Here is an 18350-nt window from a genome sequence, read left to right on the forward strand (position 1 = left end):
CACACACAGACAAAATGACTAGAGATAAGAGGGCTACAAAAAAAGACAGCTCAGAATATATATGAGAATATCATATATTAGTAACAGCATCTCAATTTTCACCCAAAAAGCACTGAATCAAACTACATTTACTTTAGAAACTCACTAACTTTAGATTTTAAATTAAATAAAGGTGATACCATTCTTCTTTATCATCTAAAAAATAAGAGTACATTGTTAAAGCTTCATACTTCTCTAAAAACAACCATAACCTGACAGCAACTAAATCTGAGAATTTTTAATAGTTGAAAAAAGATACTTTTCTTGGATCTTCAAAAATAAATACACTAGTGTGATTTACTAACTTATGGAGTGTGACATGTGGAAAGCTGATTATTCACATGCTCTTTCCTTTTTCAAAAGGATTAACTGAAAAAGTATTCCCAGGTACTTCATATTCCTCTACTTATCTTTGACGGGGGCTCTGAGTTCATTCAGCATAGTGGGATAAAATATAATCTAAAATATTATTGGCAGGGCAAAGCACACTGAAACAATAAACAAGCAAATATTTATGGAGTGTCTGTAAGACAAAATTCCTGCTCGTGGAGTAGTTTGGACTTGTGGGGTAGGAAATTGGGAACTACTGAAGGGTTTGAGCAAGATCAATCCCTGAGGATAAACATGCTGAGAGAAACAGAGCCTAAATGGTAGTTAGGAATTCAGCCAGGAGGTGGTTACTCTATTCCTCAACTGATATAGTAAGACCATGGACCAGAGTGTGAGCAGTGGAAACAGAAAAGGATGTATAGATAGGATTCCAGAAACAAACTCTGGAAAGACTTGGTAGTTATCTCAATAAGGAGGCAGAGAAAAGGAACTATTCAAAGATAATCCCAAGACCTTGATTCCAAGTGAGTGGAAGGATGATGGGACCATTAACATAGGTAGAAGAAGATGGCTGGAAAGAAGACAAGAATTTCTGTTTCAGAAAAATTGACTTCCAGGTGATAACAAGATTACAATGGAAGAAAATGTTACCTGAACAGGCATGTTGGCTGCAGCCAATATTCTCCTCTCTTCCCTTAAACAATTTGAAATAACCACAGACACGTGCATCGGATTTCCATGAAATTTTCCCTGAAAAAAAGTGAAAAAAACAACACAAAATCTTAAATATATACATCACTATTTGCAAATCAAAACTAATCTCCAAATAAATATGTGAAATTATTTGGGATTTGTTTCAACAACCTATTCTATTATAAAGCCACAGAAACTAATATTGTGAATGTAGACGCCTATGCAGCATATTGCTCTGTCTCTAAAAGTTATTTTTAATAATTAAAAATAGTTCTTCAGGGCTTCCCTGGTGGCGCAGTGGTTGAGAATCTGCCTGCTAATGCAGGGGACACGGGTTCGAGCCCTGGTCTGGGAAGATCCCACATGCCACGGAGCAGCTGGGCCCGTGAGCCACAACTACTGAGCCTGCGCGTCTGGAGCCTGTGCCCCGCAACGGGAGGGGCCGCGATAGTGAAAGGCCCGCGCACCGCGATGAAGAGCGGTCCCCGCACCGCGATGAAGAGTGGCCCCCACTTGCCGCAACTAGAGAAAGCCCTCGCACGAACCGAAGACCCAACACAGCCAAAAATAAATAAATAAAGTAGCTATAAAAAAAAAAAAAAAAAAAAAAAATAGTTCTTCAGCACCTCTGTAGGAAAGGCCCTGAACACACACTCAGGAGGATCAGTTTACTTTGGGCTTAGGATAAGTTTTACAAGAGTTACTTCTTTGTAAATTGTTATGAACTAGGGTGGTCCCAGCTGTTCATTTGTTAACTCTGTACTACATGGTGTGCTTAACGCATTTCTTTTGGTCCCTGTTTGGTGCTCTTCATGCCAATTAGCTCATAACTATATGGGTATGCTAGAGAGAAACTCTATCACACATTTTAGCAACAATATTTTTATGACATCTAAGCATATACATTTTTTATTACCAATGCTAATGGTTCAGATATTGTAAACTGGCAGCCTGTGGGTCTAATTCAGCCATAAGGTATGTTGTGTAAGTTGAAATATTGTAATCCCTTCAGGGGAACATGTACTACCCATAGTTACCATAGTATCCACCACTGAGTGACCTAGGCACTCATTTACTTTACCTGCCAGGCACCTATAGGTTTTCTTGGTTTACAGGATTAATTTGAACAACACCATCATTTTAGTCAGTAGTGTTAAACTTCTTTGTTACTAGACCCTTCCATGGCAGGATTAACAGGAAACACAATAAATGTAGACAAATGCATTTATTTAGTTTCCCTCTGCCCTCCTGTCTGAAGGAGGTGCTAATTATCCATGAAATGGCCAAAAGGGCAATAGCAGAAAAGATAAAAGTGGAAAATTAATAATCAAAAGTAGATTATACAGACTAGTAAACCAAAGGGTCTTTCTTGGAAAGAAATGAGGTTATTGGTTGTAAACATTTTTAAGGCCTTGACCATTGCCACAATTTTATTAGATGATGCATTCTAATTAGCATTTCTATTTGTAAAACTAGGGTAAACACCAAGTATCTGGTTTCCTGCTTTTCCATATTCTATAGCTTTTAAAACGGTTTTCCCCTTTAAATGAGAACACTCCAAAAGAAAAAAACAAAAATAAATTGACAGAAACTCTTAAGGTAAAGAAATTAAAATTATCCTATTCATTAAGCAGGGATAGCAAATTTCTGATTCCTGCATGCTGACAATTTCAGATTCTCCCTAGTTTGAATTTGTTCTTGTTTTTAAATTTTCCCATTGATTTGTTTTCCCATATACCTTCCATTTAACTCACCAAGAAAAGCTATGTTTGCTCATTTTGCCTTTATTTTAAAAATATTCCACTGATGAAAATAAAGGGTTTCTCCCAGGACTAATTTGGAGACTGTTATTTATGTAACGTTGAAAGCTTTTCCTATCCAAGATCAGGAGTTCCTCTAAGATCCCAAGAATCACCACTATTTGTCTTTGTTTTTCTCACTGTTACAGGAGTTCTTCATTGTTGATTATCCAGATACTATCTTTCAGCATTTCTCAGCTCCTTTGTCTATACTTTTTCATTTTTCTTTCCTGCTTGAACTTCTTTTACCTTCCCTTTCAGATTTGGTTTCCCCCTTGTCTTGTGAGGTTAAATTATTCATTTTTTCTCCTTTGTTAAGAGTAAAGAATCACTATTGTTTTTATCCAGGCTATTTTTTCACTTTCCTTTTGCATTTTTCCTAACTTAGCTCTCACTTAAATGTATGAGACGAAAACATCTTATGGAAAATTGACCACTATAGATTCAAAAACCAAAGTAGCACTTTTTTTATGATCAGGTTTAAAAAATTTTTTTTATTGAAGTATAGTTGATTTACAATGTTGTGTTAGTTTCAGGTGTACAGCAAAGTGATTCAGCCATATATGTATAATTCTTTTCCATTATAGGTTATTACAAAATATTGAATATAGTTCCCTGTACTATACAGTAGGTCTTTGTTGTTTATCTGTTTTATAGATAGTAGTGTGTATCTGTTAATCCCAGACTTCTAGTTTATCCCACCCCCCTCCACTTTCCCTTTTGTTAACCATAAGTTTGTTTTCTATGTCTGTGAGTCTCAAATTAGCATTTTAAATTTTCGTATCAAAGATGTAGTTATGTTCACCTTTCAGTAGTTACCATGTATATGGACCATGGACACCCCCCACCCCCCAAAAAAAGCAACAACAGAAAAACAGAAACAAAAAAACAAAAGAAAACCCACCCCTAAGTGTGTGTTGGTGGGAGGAAGGACGGAAGGGAAATTGCCCTTTTTCTAGCGTGTGTCTGTCTCTCTTACGTGTAGGTACTGCAAATATCTTCTACTCTGTGGCTCTCTTTTCACTATCTCTTAGTGTCAATAAATAGAAGTTTTTAATTTTAAAGAAGTCAAATTTATTAACTCTTCTGTTTATGGTTAGTGCTTTTTATGACTTAACAAATCTTTCCCTAATCTACAGCCATGGAGGTTTATTCCTATATAAATATATCTTAAGCCTTTAGAATTTTGCCCTTAATTGTAATTCACTTGGAGCTTGTTAATAATGAGAGGTCCCTTTCACTTTTTTCTGTATGAATATCAGTTCCAACAATATTTATTGAACATTCTGTTCTTTTACCACTGCTCTGCTGGGCCAACTGTCATAAATCAAGTGCCCATATATGGATGGGTTTGCTTCTGACTCCATCCCATCTTATGGGTCTACCTGCTTTATCAACAGACTGTCTTAATTACTAGAGTTGTATAATAAGTTTTTTGACGTCAAGTAGAATAGCTTTTCTTTGCATTTTTCGCATAAATTTTAGAATCACCTTGTCAAGCTACAAACACACATACACACACACACAAGTTGAGAACTTGAATGGCACTAAATCTTTAGATACTTGGCATCTTTGTGTTCTAACCTATTTATTTAAGTCTTCTTTAATGTCTCTCTATTAAGCATTATAATTTTCCACAGAGATCTTATACATTTTTTGTTAGGTTTATTTCTATGTAGCTGGTATTTTTCATAATGGATAGTACCTTTCTTTCCTAATTGTTTTCACTGGTATGTAGAAATATATTTGACTTTTATATATTGACTTTAAATCCAGCAACTTTGCTAAATTCTTAATAATTCTAATAATGTACTTGTAATATCTATTACCAAGTCTAAACATTCATCTGTAGATTCTTTTGGATTTTCTGCAAATACAAATCATATCTTGTATGAGTATTGATAGCATTTTTTCCCCTTTTCATTTATCTAATATCAATCAGAACTTCACCTTCATACTATGATTTATTTAGAAATGTATTGGTTAATTTCCAAAGATAGGGATTTTCTATTATCCTTTTTATTGATTGTTATAGATTTTAAGATTCTGATCAGAATAGATGTTCTGAATGACTTCAGTCACTTAAAATTTATTGAAACTTGCTTTGTGGCCCAGCATATGGACTTTTTGTAAATATTCCATGTGAGTGTGTAAAAAATGTGAATTCTGCAGTTGTTGGGTGAAAATGTCTTATACAAGTTTATTAACCCAACTTTGTTAATTGTTTTGTTCAAATTTCTGCGTCCTTGCTGATTTTTTTGCCTCATTAATTTTATCAAATATTGAAAGAGGCATGTTAAAATCTAGTTTGTGAATTTTTCTTCTTGTGGTTCTTTCAGACACATTCAGACTTGTTATGTATTACTAGTGAGTCAAATCTTTCATTACTATGAACCGACCTTTATTGTTAAGAATGCTTTTTGCCTTGAAACAAAAATATAAACTATGGGGCTTCCCTGGTGGCGCAGTGGTTGAGAATCTGCCTGCCAATGCAGGGGACACGGGTTCGAGCCCTGGTCTGGGAAGATCCCACATGCTGCGGAGCGACTAGGCCCGTGAGCCACAATTGCTGAGCGTGCGCGTCTGGAGCCTGTGCTCTGCAACAAGAGAGGCTGCGATAGTGAGAGGCCCACGCACCGCGATGAAGAGTGGCCCCCGCTTGCCGCAACTGGAGAAAGCCCTTGCACAGAAACGAAGACCCAACACAGCCATAAATAAATAAATAAATAATTAAAAAAAATATATATATATATAAACTATGACATAATACTTATTATCACTTATTTTTATTTTATCCTATTGAAAGAATTCTTGATTTATTTAAACATAGATATAGATATTTAATACCACATAGTCACATTGTACCTATGTAAAAGGGTAAACATACATGAAATAAATTGGTTATGTATTCATAAAACTTCTTTGCATATTTACAATTCAACTTTTCTGAATCTCTTTTCAAATTAGATTCATTGGCATTCATGTTTTTTCCCATAAAATAATGTCCTCTGGGTCATCAAGAAAGTCAGTGATGCAGCATTTCTTTACAATGTGCACCACTATTATCTACATTCTGTGAGTTTTGATGCTGGCACTTCCTTGATCTTACCAGAAGTTTTCAACAGAAAGTTTTCAGACAAGAACCAGGACTCACTCACATACCTGCTGCAAATGGTCCTGAAATGATTTGATGACTGAAGCATTGAGGGGTTGCAGTGGCCTAGTTATGCCATCATGATTCACAACCATTGTACTTTTACATGAAATTATTAGGCAACTGTTCAGATACATGTCCATAAAGTCACTGAGAACTAGACTATATAGCAGGTTCCTAGATGTCTGTTCCAGAAGATGTCTAACCAATCCTCTATCAGCTCAACCGCCACCTGTACTTTTTTGGTTCACTCCTAATAACATCTTTGAAGAAGTTCCTATTCGTAGACATTGTTTACAGTTTAAATTAAATATGGTGGTACCTTCAGCAGTTGGCAGTTAGGCGTAAGATTACAGTGATACACTACTTTTCGTAATCCAAACTCGCACTCTTGATCTTTTTAAAGATCCTTTTGGGGAACCCTCTTACACTTTTGGTGGGAATATAAATTGGTATAGCCACTATGGGTAACAGTATGGAGGTTACAGTTAGGGTTAGGGTTAAAAAACCCTAAAAAACCTTAAAAAACTAAAAATAGAGCTATCATATGACACAGCAATCCCACTCCTAGGCATATATCTGGAGAAAACCATAATTTGAAAGGATGCATGCACCCTAATGTTCATTGCAGCGCTATCTACAATAGCCAGGACATGGAAGCAACCTAAATGTCCATCAGTACAGGAAAGGATAAAGAAGATGTGGTGCATATATACAATGGAATATTACTCAGTCATAAAAAGGAACGAAATAGTGGCATTGGCAGAGACGTGGATAGACCTAGAGACTGTCATACAGAGTGAAATAAGTCAGAAACAGAAAAATAAGTGTTGTATAATATTGCTTATATGTAGAATCTAGAAAAATGGTACAAATGACCTTATTTGCAAAGCAGAAATAGAGTTACAGATGTAGAGAACAAACTTATGGTTACCAAGGGGGGAAGGGGAGGGTGGGACGAAGTAGGAGATTGGGATTGACATATGTACACTACTATGTATAAAATAGATAACTAATGAGAACCTATTATAGCACCGGGAACTCTACTCAATGATCTGTGGTGACCTAAATGGGAAGGAAATCTAAAAAAGAGTGGATATATGTATACGTATAACTGATTTGCTTTGCTGTGCAACAGAAACTAACACAACATTGTAAAGCAACTATACTCCAATTAAAAAAAATAATAAAATTAAAAAAAAATCCTTTTGCATTGACAGTGTAATTTTGTCTTGTCAGAGAAAACCACCCCCAATTCCCAGCATTACCTACTTGATTAAACACATATTTTAATTTTTCCTCAGTGGCATCATGCTGGAAGTTAAGTGCATTCTGTTCAAAATCAGCAGGAAGTTTCTGATAAATGGATATTGTACATCTTAATGATAATCCTGGGCAATGCATGATTCATTTACTCCAGCCTGCTATTGTGCTGAGGTTTTATTCATCTATTGTGAGGAATTTGCCGACTTCTCTTGTCACTGTTGCTTTGTGTATCATAGGCAATCCTTTTGCATGAGTCTCAGTAATAAAATATAATACAGCTTCTACTAGTGGACATCTTCCTTCCTTTCTTACATCCTGCAAAGCACTTTATTGTTGCTTTCTAAGAAAGTATGGAATTTAGGACCATCCATCTAGTGACTATTAACTTGCTTAACAAATATCAAATTATGCCCTGCTGATTTGTTCCTGTCCCATTCTGCATACATGAAAACCATTTATTTCAATCCTAAATCACAGTGTTATACTGACGACACTTAAACAGCAATTAAATTCAATGTGTTGTACCAACTGTGCACATAATTCAACTGAAGTGACAACAACATGAATAGCTGTGACCCAATTTTACATCACAGGAAATGGCAATGCCATTGTGATTGCTACCTGACAATAGCAATTAAGAAATGCTATTGAATATAAGATGCATTTTGATTTCAGAGATGTTAAAATGCAGAAAAAAGGTGTCTTAGAAACAACAAATGTGCTATTTTATGATTTTTGCTGCTTTATGCTAAATTCCTTGGTTTTCCTTCAAATTCTACTACCTTCCATCTAATTTCTAAATTTGACTTGTCACTAAAGAATGACTAGTTCATCTACTCTCTTTCCCCCAGGTGGTCCAAGGACTACCAGAGTCAGAGGTAAAGAAAGCGATAAGGCTGCTCAAAATAACCTCCTCCATTCAGGGGGCACGAAATTTGAGATTTCACAACTAGACTTTCACTCTTTTGAGTTTCTTCCCCCAGGATCCCCTTTAGAATGCAAAGATATGAGGGAGAGTTAACACTACATTTAATTAATTTCCTCTGCATTGTGAAGGATTTATCAGATGTACTCTCTGGCTGCAGTGACCTGGCACCTGCAGGTTGAGAGTAATGGGTCCCAGGGCAAATAAAAGAAGTTTCAGGAGAGCCTTGAAAGAGGAAGGCAACAGTAACCAAAGGGGAAGTAGGATTCTGAAGAAACATGTAACCAACAAGTGTCTGAGCCTAGATTTCTCCAGAAGTTAACCCTGAGACAAAGATTCCAGTGCAAGAAATATAATGGGGAGTTTATCCCAAAAAACACAGTTATGGGAGCGGGTAAGTGAGAGGAGGAAGAGAAGGCATCCAGTAAAGGGTGTGTTATCCAGCCATTGGCTAAGATTGGCTGGGAACCCTGGGAATAGGGTAGAACATGTGCCTTAGAGTTATCTACCCAAGGCCTTTGGGAACTGGAGTATTTTTACAGCAGCTCTTGTCGTTATTAGCCCTAAAGCAAAAAGACACAGATGCTGGCATTTTAAAGTCCACCCGATTGAACTAAGATGATAAGGTCCAAGGGGATATGGGCCGGGCAGCCCCTGCCTCTGCTATTCCAGCTCTCCTCCTAACCTCAATTTGAGAAATTTTTGACATCTCATTTTTTTTAAACTACCTGCAACCATACTACACTCGAATGTTGATATTTCTTCTTTTATGGTACCTCTGAGATATGAAGCAGTTGTCTCCAATTACAGAGTAAAATGTTTTCATTCACGTTTTTATTGGCAATCTGCAATCTACTGCACAGTTCTGGCTGCCAGCTCACTCTCTCCCCTTTTACCATCCCGAATACTGCTGTTAAATCATGTTTATCCTTGCTCCTTACCAGTGTCAAACACACTGGCCATGACAACACGCTCTCAGCTTCAGCCTCTTATTGTTTCCTTCTCTTTGTTCTGAGCACACGATTTTTCTTAATGGCTTCTTCCTAAGATTTCCTCACTAGAATCATAAGGATATGTCTACGGTGAAAAAAAAACTACTAAATTGAAGAAGAGCTAATCCAGTTGTCTTAAGGCTGATTTAGATGTAGAATGGTCAGTCTAATAGATTTAAAAAGCAATTTTCTTTCATGCTAATTAAAATAACAGTAAGGTACCACTCCACATCTATTAGGTTAAAATTCAAAACACTGACCTCACCAAATGCTGGTGAGCATATGGTGCAACAGGAACTATTAAATGGTACAGCCACTTTGGAAGACAGTTTGGCAGTTTCTCACAAAGCTAAAAATACTCTTATCATACAAACCAGCAATCATGCTCCTAGGTATTTACCCAAATGAATTAAAAGCTTATGTTCACATAAAAATCAGCATACAAATATTTATAGCAACCTTATTCATAATCATCAAAACTTGGAAGCAACCAAGATGTCCTTGAATGGGTGAATGGATAAGCAAACTGCGTAGATTTCTATGACGGAGTATTATTCAGTGATAGAAAAGAAATGAGCTGTCAAGCTACACAAAGACATGGAGGAAACTTGAAAACATATTGCTTCGGGAATACTGTAAGGCAAAACTATGGAGATAGTAAAAAGATCAGTGGCTGCCAGAGGTTTGAGGGGAGGGATGGAGGGCTGAATAGGTGGAGCACAGGGGATTTTCGGGGCAGTGAAACTATTCTGTATGCTACTGTGATGGTGGATACATGACATTAGGCATTTGTTAGAACTCAAAGAACTGTGTAACACAAAGAATGAACCCTAATGCGAACTATGAACTTTATCTAATAAAAATGTATTATTGGTTCATCAATTATAACAAATGTACAACACTAATAATTCAAGATGTTAATAATAGGGGATCTCTGCCAGGGGTGTCGGGGAGAGGCTAAGGGAGTATATGGGAACTCTCCGTACTTTCCACTCAATTATTCTGTAAACTGAGACAGCTCTGAAGAAAAAAAAAATTAAGCCTATTTTTAAATATTGTCATTCTGAAGTCATAGTTCTCACATATCTTTGTGCTGTTGCTTTTGCCAGGAATGAACAAATTCAAATGACTAGAGTTGCCTGCCTCTCTTGTTCAGTTAGTTTTAAATTCATCACCACAAAGATTTTCTTGATAAAAGAGAAGTGAGGTAGGGGCTTCCCTGGTGGCACAGTGGTTGAGAATCTGCCTGCTAATGCAGGGGACATGGGTTTGAGCCCTGGTCTGGGAAGATCCCACATGCAGCGGAGCAACTAGGCCCGTGAGCCACAATTGCTGAGCCTGCGCGTCTGGAGCCTGTGCTCCGCAACAAGAGAGGCCGCGACAGTGGGAGGCCCGCGCACCGCGATGAAGAGTGGCCCCCGCTTGTCGCAACTAGAGAAAGCCCTCGCACAGAAACGAAGACCCAACACAGCCATAAATAAATAAATAAATAAATAAATAAATAAATAAAGAGAAGTGAGGTATAGATTCTCCATGGATACAAATAATTAATGCCCCGTTTCTATTTATGCTAATAATAATACATCCATTTTAAAACAAACTAAAAATTAACTGCAGGTATAAATAGTTTGTCTTAGTCTATTTTTTAAATTAAAAGAAAATACTTCTTAAAGGCATCAAGTATGTTTTTTATAAATTTGGAGTCTATTTCCAGCAGCATGTTCTATGTCTGTGAAGGCTTAACTCATCCTAGACAATTGCTCTGTGAAGCAGCTGGAGCATTCTCTATATAAAGTCAGGGGAACCTGCATTTGTGGCTGTTACTAGCTGTGTGACCTTAGGCAAGTCACTTCTTAACCTTCATTACTCTAGTTGCCCCTTAGTCAGTTGAGATAATAATACTTATCATTCATCATAGAGTCACTGTGAGGAGCATGCCAGACAATTGAGAAAGAGCTTTGTAACTTGTAAAGCGCTCTAAAAATAGAAGGAGTTTTCTATGTTGCCTCTTCAGGGTGTTAGGAGAGTTTAAAGCTCATAAATGGTAAATCAGTAAAAACAAGATAAAAATCTTCTTATTAGTTTCACAGAAAGGAAGAAAACTGATTAAGAAGCCAATGAACACCGAGCTGTATTCTGGGAAATATATTTACATGAATACAAAATAAACTCCAGAAAAAGGAAGACTATGTATTGGGGGTTTTCAAAACATTAAAGAGTAGGGACTTTCCCAGCATTTCTTTAGGATTAACTTGCACACGGGCACAAATGCATTAAAAGCTGCTTTGAATAAAAACTCAACTCATACAAGCTAGCAATTAGAAATAATAATACAGTGCTCCCACCTGAGCATAATTCATAACATCTTTGGAAGAAAATGATCAATACTACATTTTCTATGCAAAGAAAAAGGCCTGGGAAGGAATGTGACAAACTCTCATTAATGATCATCCTTGGGGAAATGGGATTGGGTGGCTGGATATTTTCACTTTTACCTCAATTCTTTGGTATTGTTGGAATTTTAAAAAATAATTAAGCATGTGTTACTTATATGATTAAAATGAAACAAGTAGTGATAAATTACACATACATACTCCATATCAGATCTTTCTCTTTGCTTTATTTATGCAAAGGTTTTTTGTAAAAGATGAATGTTGGCTTTGAAAATTTGTTATTCAGGTGAGAAGAGAAAAAAGGAGAGTCGGAACCTAGTTAGATCATTATGATGACTAAAATTCAGTGCTTTTGGGGAACTCAGAGTCTTGTAATTGAGATAAATGAATTGCTTAATTCAAAATGACAGGAAGAGAACAAGTTAGATGCTAACAAACTTTACTTATCATTTATATGTTTGAACATAACAATAACAGAACCTGTCATTTACTGAATACCTATTATATGCTGGGTGCGTTATAAAAGCTGACAATAGCCTGCAAGGTACATATTAGGAAGCCCAGAGGCCACGTCATTTGTGAAAAGTCATAGAATTCAGAAGCTAAGGTGAAGGAGCTCTTCAAAAACCAGATTTATCTCATTCCACAAACTATGACCTTTCCAAATCACCACTGCTTTATTAAAAATGCATTCCTTGTTTATTTAACTGGACCCCTACAGCCACAGGTGCATTTAATTTTATTTTCCCTGGAAATTATCTTTATAATATTTGCTATGATAAATCTGTTCAAGGATTAACCTTTCTTTATGGAACCTCAAGATAGTTGCAGTGGTTAAACAAACCAACAGAAAATGACCATGTGTTTGATTGTAAAATTATTAAATCACTTTTCCTGAGATGACTTAGGTCTTAATAACCTCTGGCAGTTATACTTGTTATTTGTAGAGGCAATCTGACATGGACCCTGAGTGTCCCTGTGTGATCTTGCTGGTATGCCAAGAATACAAGGCCCTGACCACTCATCAATCGTCTCATTTTTCAGGGTTGCATTTGCAGCAAGCAACCTTAAGTGATGAGCTAACGTCTCCCCCCAGCTAAAGAGCAGGCTTGCTTCCCCTAGCTATAAAAGCAGTGAATTCCTCAAGCTCATTGTTCCTCTCCTGTTACACAACCCACTGAGTGTGCTGGATCTGTGTCACCCCTGTAGGACCTGGGGGACATGGGAAACCAATGCAAATGGGCATGAAGCTCTGACTACTACTTTTGCTGTGAATAATAAAGTCTTTGCCACTGATCCGGAAGTCTTATGTTTTACCTGGCACCCATGAAACAATAACAAGCTCATTTGTTAGTTTGAGAGGAACGTAAAATTCTAGATCTTGCACACTTCTCGATACCAATTTGTATCATAAAACTTATCACATAGCATTTCCATTATTTATTTCTATGTCTTATTCCCCATCTATACTCAGCATCTTTCAAGATCAGGAACTGGTCTTCTTCAAGATGGAACTTGAAGTAGCTGTCACCTCATAGGAACCTCATAAATGCTTGTTGAATAATCAAATGAGAAGATAAATAAATTACAATAATTCCTTCTAACTGAGAAAAAATAGAAAAAGCATATTATTCAATCTCAGTGTTGGTAAAGATGCTGTCTTTAAATCCTTCTGGAGTTTTTGTTAGTCACCTAACCCTAGTAGCCAGGAAGATATAAAACTAGAGTCTTGAGATTAGTTGGAAGAGGACAGCAAAGTATGAAATATTCCTGGAGATGGCAACTTTGCTTCTCAAAGACCTGATGGGATCCTCACCCTGGTTGACCACTGTCACTGGTAGTGAGGTTGCCTTGGGGAGATGTGAACAGTGGGGTTGATGCTCTGAGTCTCCTGCTCTCTGTATGGTAAGACACATCCTCTACTGATAGTAAAAGAATCGATGTCCTTTGCTTATGTCTAGTGGGATCCTTCAGTCACCCTTTCACCCTTGCTCTCATGATAACAAGGATACATCATCATTATAATCGAAGAATATTTAGATGAGAGTATAAAGACAAGAAAATGGAATCCTAAATGTAAATATTCATAAAGAAGGTATACACACATCTCTCTTGTTGAGGATATAAGTGTGTATCTAGAAAAAACAAGAGACTAATAAAAAATTCTAGAATGAATAAACAAGATGACACTTTTTTTCTACACTGGCAATAATCATCTCAGACTGACAATGGGGATAATGTTGCATTCAAAATAGTAAGGAAAGTATTTTTAAAACTTAGGAATAAATTTAACAAGAAAGGTACACATTTTACATCAATTAAACTAGGGTCACACTAAAGACTTTAAACAAGATCTGAGATGGCATAAATTAAAAACACAACATAGAATAAGCATAACAGAATTTTAGGATGTGGGACTTTATCCTAAAAATGTTAATTATCCCAAAATGAATACATATATTTAATGCAATTGAAGTTAGACTTCCAAAAGTTGCTTTTGGAGGACTTGGATTGAAAGAAAGAGGCAATAAAGTTCCTATGAAAGAAATGTTGCACAACAGTTAAGAAAATTACAAAAGCTAATTAATTTTTCAGTGCTTAAAATACATCAGGGAATTTTCTAAGTGTTCTATGTTTTATTTCATTTAATCTTCACAGTAACTGTCTGTGATCAGTACTATCATCCTGATTTTACAGATAGGTATGCTGAGATAGAAAGATGTGAAGCAACTTGAAGCCAAGATTCAATTTGACTCCAGAGTGTGTGCTTTCAACCAATTAACCACCAGGTCATTGTCTCCAAGTTGAGGGGAGGAGGACTTGCCATACAAGATCCTGAAGCATACTGCAAAGTGTAGTATATTTATTTATAAGGTATAAATATACTATATAACTTACATTATAATCAATAGCTTCGACATATAACTAGACTAGCAGAGCATAACAGAGGGTGGTGGAGAATTAGTACATGAGAACATTAACATGCAAAAAGATGGCATTTCAGTTCAGTTGGGGAAAAAATGATTATTTAAAGAATCTTGCTAGTATAATTGTCTATCAATCCAGAAGAAAAAGTTGGCTCTCCATAGAAAGAATTCTATGTAGATTAAAGACAATTTTTAAAGAAAAGTTAGAATACAATTCAGGAAAACATGTATAATTTAAGAGTTGGGAGACTTTTAACCAAGGCTAGACCCCTCGAAACTATACAAAAAGGTGGATTTTTCACCACATTTAAAGATTTTTTTTTGTATGGAAAAGGTGTCATAAAGCCAGAAGACTTATGATAGATTGAGGTAAATATTAGCAACTCATATGAAAGAGTTATTTACAATGAAAAATATTTTTAAAGTAACATTTTAATATATAAAGAACCCTTCAGAATTGATGAGAGAGCGCAATAGAAGAAAGTGAAAGGGGAATTGACAAAGGGCACATCCAAGTAACCAATAAATGTGAAAAAGAACGCCCAGCCTCACATGCAGTCAGAGAAAAGCAAAGTAAAAAGAGATACTATTTCCTAACAATCAGATAGGCAAAAATGAAAGGGAATGGAAATACCTGCTATTAATGGAGTTATGGGAAAGAGGGTCTTCATACACTTTGCTGATGGAAATGTAAATTTTACAACCTATTTGGAAAGCAATCTTGACAATACCTATTAAAATTTAAAATACTTATATCAATACGTTTGACTAGTAAATACATTTCTAGGAATCTATCCCGTAAAAATAAGAGCACGAGCCCATATGAACACACCCACAAGGTTGTTGGTTACAACACTATGGTAGAGAAAACTGGAATTAAAGTGCTTGCTCCACGAATGGGAATGACTCCGTAAATGATGGCATATCCACTCCATGGACCATTTGCTACCATTAACATTCAGAGATTTCTGTGATACAAAGTTTGGAAAGCAGAGAAATTAACAAAACTTCTCATTTACAAAATTCCGTAAAAACACACACAGTAGGGACTTCCTGGTGGCGCAGTGGTTAAGAATCCACCTCTGATGCAGGGGACACGGGTTTGAGCCCTGGTCTGGGAAGATCCCACATGTCGCGGAGCAACTAAGCCCGTGAGCCACAGCTACTGAGCCTGCGCTCTAGAGCCCGCGAGCTACAACTACTGAGCCCGCGCACCACGACTACTGAAACCTGCATGCCTAGAGCCTGTGCTCCGCGACAAGCCACCGCAATGAGAAGCTGCACACCGCAGCGAAGAGTAGCCCCCTCTCCCCACAACTAGAGAAAGCCCGTGCACAGCAACGAAGACTCAACGCAGCCAAAAATAAAATAAATAAAAAACAAACACACGCAATATACGTGGGGATAAATTATACATGTTCCCATTTTATTTATAAATCAGATCTAGGTATGGAAGAGTGCCCATTGATTGTTAACACTGATGCCTTTGGGGGTGACGGTGTGGATGGAGGTAAGGGAAAAAGAAAGGAAAAAAGTTTGTAATAAAAAAGCAGCATGTTTTATGTCTAATTTATGGTAAATTATATGTGAGTGTACAGTAAAAACATGAAAAGATAGTGACAAAAATGATAATGGTTATTTTATTTTGGTGGAATTTTAGGGGATTTTTAGTTTCTTCTTAGACTTTTCACTGTTGTTTGAATTTTTACAAAGATTTGTGTTATTTAAGCAATTGGGGGAAAACTAGAAAGCTATTTTCATCATATCAAAAAAGACCATAGTACATATATTAGAACATATTAGTCGCTTCCAATGGTATCACTGACTCTCTTTGATCTTGAAATTTTAACTGTTTCTGACATTTTTTTAATTATAAAATGTGTTTATTGAAATTATTTTCCTATGTATTGAATGCTTTAAGAGCTTCAAATGAAAATATTTGATAATAAAGCAGTTTCATTTTTGATTCAAAAAAAAAAGACCATAGTAAAAACTTTTTTATTAATTTACATATTGTGCAAAAATTAGAACTCCTAAATCTAGAAGTGGAAAAATCATTCCAACCGGAAGAAATAAAACCATTCTCTGAAGATCATTGACATTTACGGAGCAATCCTCAAAGTGTCCCTGTACATTTTCCATTGAACAAAAATCTGAAATCTATTTGAATTGCAGTGGAGGTATTAATACCATTCAGCTACTGAGAGAAATGGAAACTGAAGGGTTGCTAATAGCTCATGAAAATGGAAAGTGAGTGCCCAAATGACCTATTACTCAACTGTGACCATGGGGCTAGGTCTCAGAGCTAGTTCTAAAACTGGGAATCCTAATGTTGGTTTACAGATACCCAGAGTGACACTTCAAAGTGGTCTTTAGGCTTAAAATGCAAGTCACACTAACATGTTTATATTTAAAGGGACATTTTCTCTCAAGGCCACGCTAGAAAAGACGCTAACCATGTGAAATTCATCCCTCAGGTGCCTGAGCCTTTTAAGATGACCAGCTCTGGCTTCCAGAACTATTTGTACCATCAGCTTCCATCAAAATGTATTCGTCTCCTTCCCCCACACTTCTTGCTCATATAGAGCCTATAACCAAATGTAGTTGCCTCTTTCTCCTATCATCTTGGATGAAAAATCCTATTAAGCTGTAAGGGTTTATACAATATACATGGGTTTATATATATTTTATTACCTGAGGGCTTGGACCACTTGCCATGCTGAGCCAGGCCTTTGTGGAGACATGGTTTACACAGAAGGCACTGGAAAGTCCTCAGGATTTGAGGTCAGAGTCAGGGTTTTACCCCAGCCCTGCCATTAACTATGACATTAAAAAATAAAAAAGCCACTTTACCTCTCTGAGCTTTGATTTCCTCCCCTTTAAAATCTGTACCCTGCCTTTCTCTCTTAAATTGTGAGAATCAAGTGGGCTGTTCATAAGATCAGAGTCGATCATTAAACAAAGGTCAATTATGTTTTGCTTAGATTGCAGAAGCAAAAATATCCTTTGAAGAGAAATTTTTAAATGCAAAAATCACTAATAAAAGACACCCGTAATCACAAGATCTGGAGATAACTGATGTTAACATTTAATGTGCCCATTTAGTTTATTTTCTCCACGTGCAAATGTACATATATTTACAGACATTAAAAAAAATAAAATTTAGAGCACACTTTATATATTATTACATACCCGCTTTTCCATTTAATTGATAATTAAATCACAATGTCATTAAAACATCTACAATATCATTTTTAATAGCTGTTGAATGGTTAGTTTAGCCCTAGTCTGATTTATTGAATAAATTCTCCACTGTTGGCATTTAGACTATTTATAATTTTTCACCATTAAAATGTTGTGATATTATATATTCTTGATTAAACCAACCTCATTAGATTACAGTATTTAGATCTTGTTCATTTATGGTTTTGCCTACTTGATATGTCAGAAACTAAGAAAAGTTTATTAAAGTGGCCCACTACTACTTGCTTTCTCTCATTCTTTTTTATTTTTAAAAATTTATTTATTTATTTATTTATTTTTAGCTGTGTTGGGTCTTTGTTGCTGTGTGCGGGCTTTCTCAAGTTGTGGGGAGAGGGGGCTACTCTTTGCTGTGGTGCACGGGCTTCTCATTGCAGTGGCTTCTCTTGTTGCAGAGCACGGGCTCTAGGGCACGCAGGCTTCAGTAGTTGTAGCACGCATGTTCAGTAGTTGTGGCTCACGGGCTCTAGAGCGCAGGCTCAGTAGTTGTGGTACATGGGCTTAGTTGTTCCATGGCATGTGGGATCTTCCCAGACCAGGGCTCGAACCCGTGTCCCCTGCATTGGAAGGC

The 18350-nt window shown here is 36.5% G+C and overlaps 1 protein-coding gene across 1 annotated transcript in view; it reads right to left on the reverse strand.

Moving 5' to 3' along the window:
- STAT4 (signal transducer and activator of transcription 4) overlaps positions 1-18350 on the reverse strand; it is a 93646-nt gene that overhangs the window by 38269 nt on the left and 37027 nt on the right. The window contains exon 4 of the mRNA XM_007171454.2: positions 1021-1119. Within this exon, the coding sequence (XP_007171516.1) occupies positions 1021-1119 (99 nt within the window). The remainder of the gene's footprint in view (positions 1-1020; positions 1120-18350) is intronic.

This window comes from Balaenoptera acutorostrata, chromosome 8 (assembly GCF_949987535.1).
Source record: "Balaenoptera acutorostrata chromosome 8, mBalAcu1.1, whole genome shotgun sequence".
Lineage (NCBI taxonomy): Eukaryota > Metazoa > Chordata > Mammalia > Artiodactyla > Balaenopteridae > Balaenoptera > Balaenoptera acutorostrata.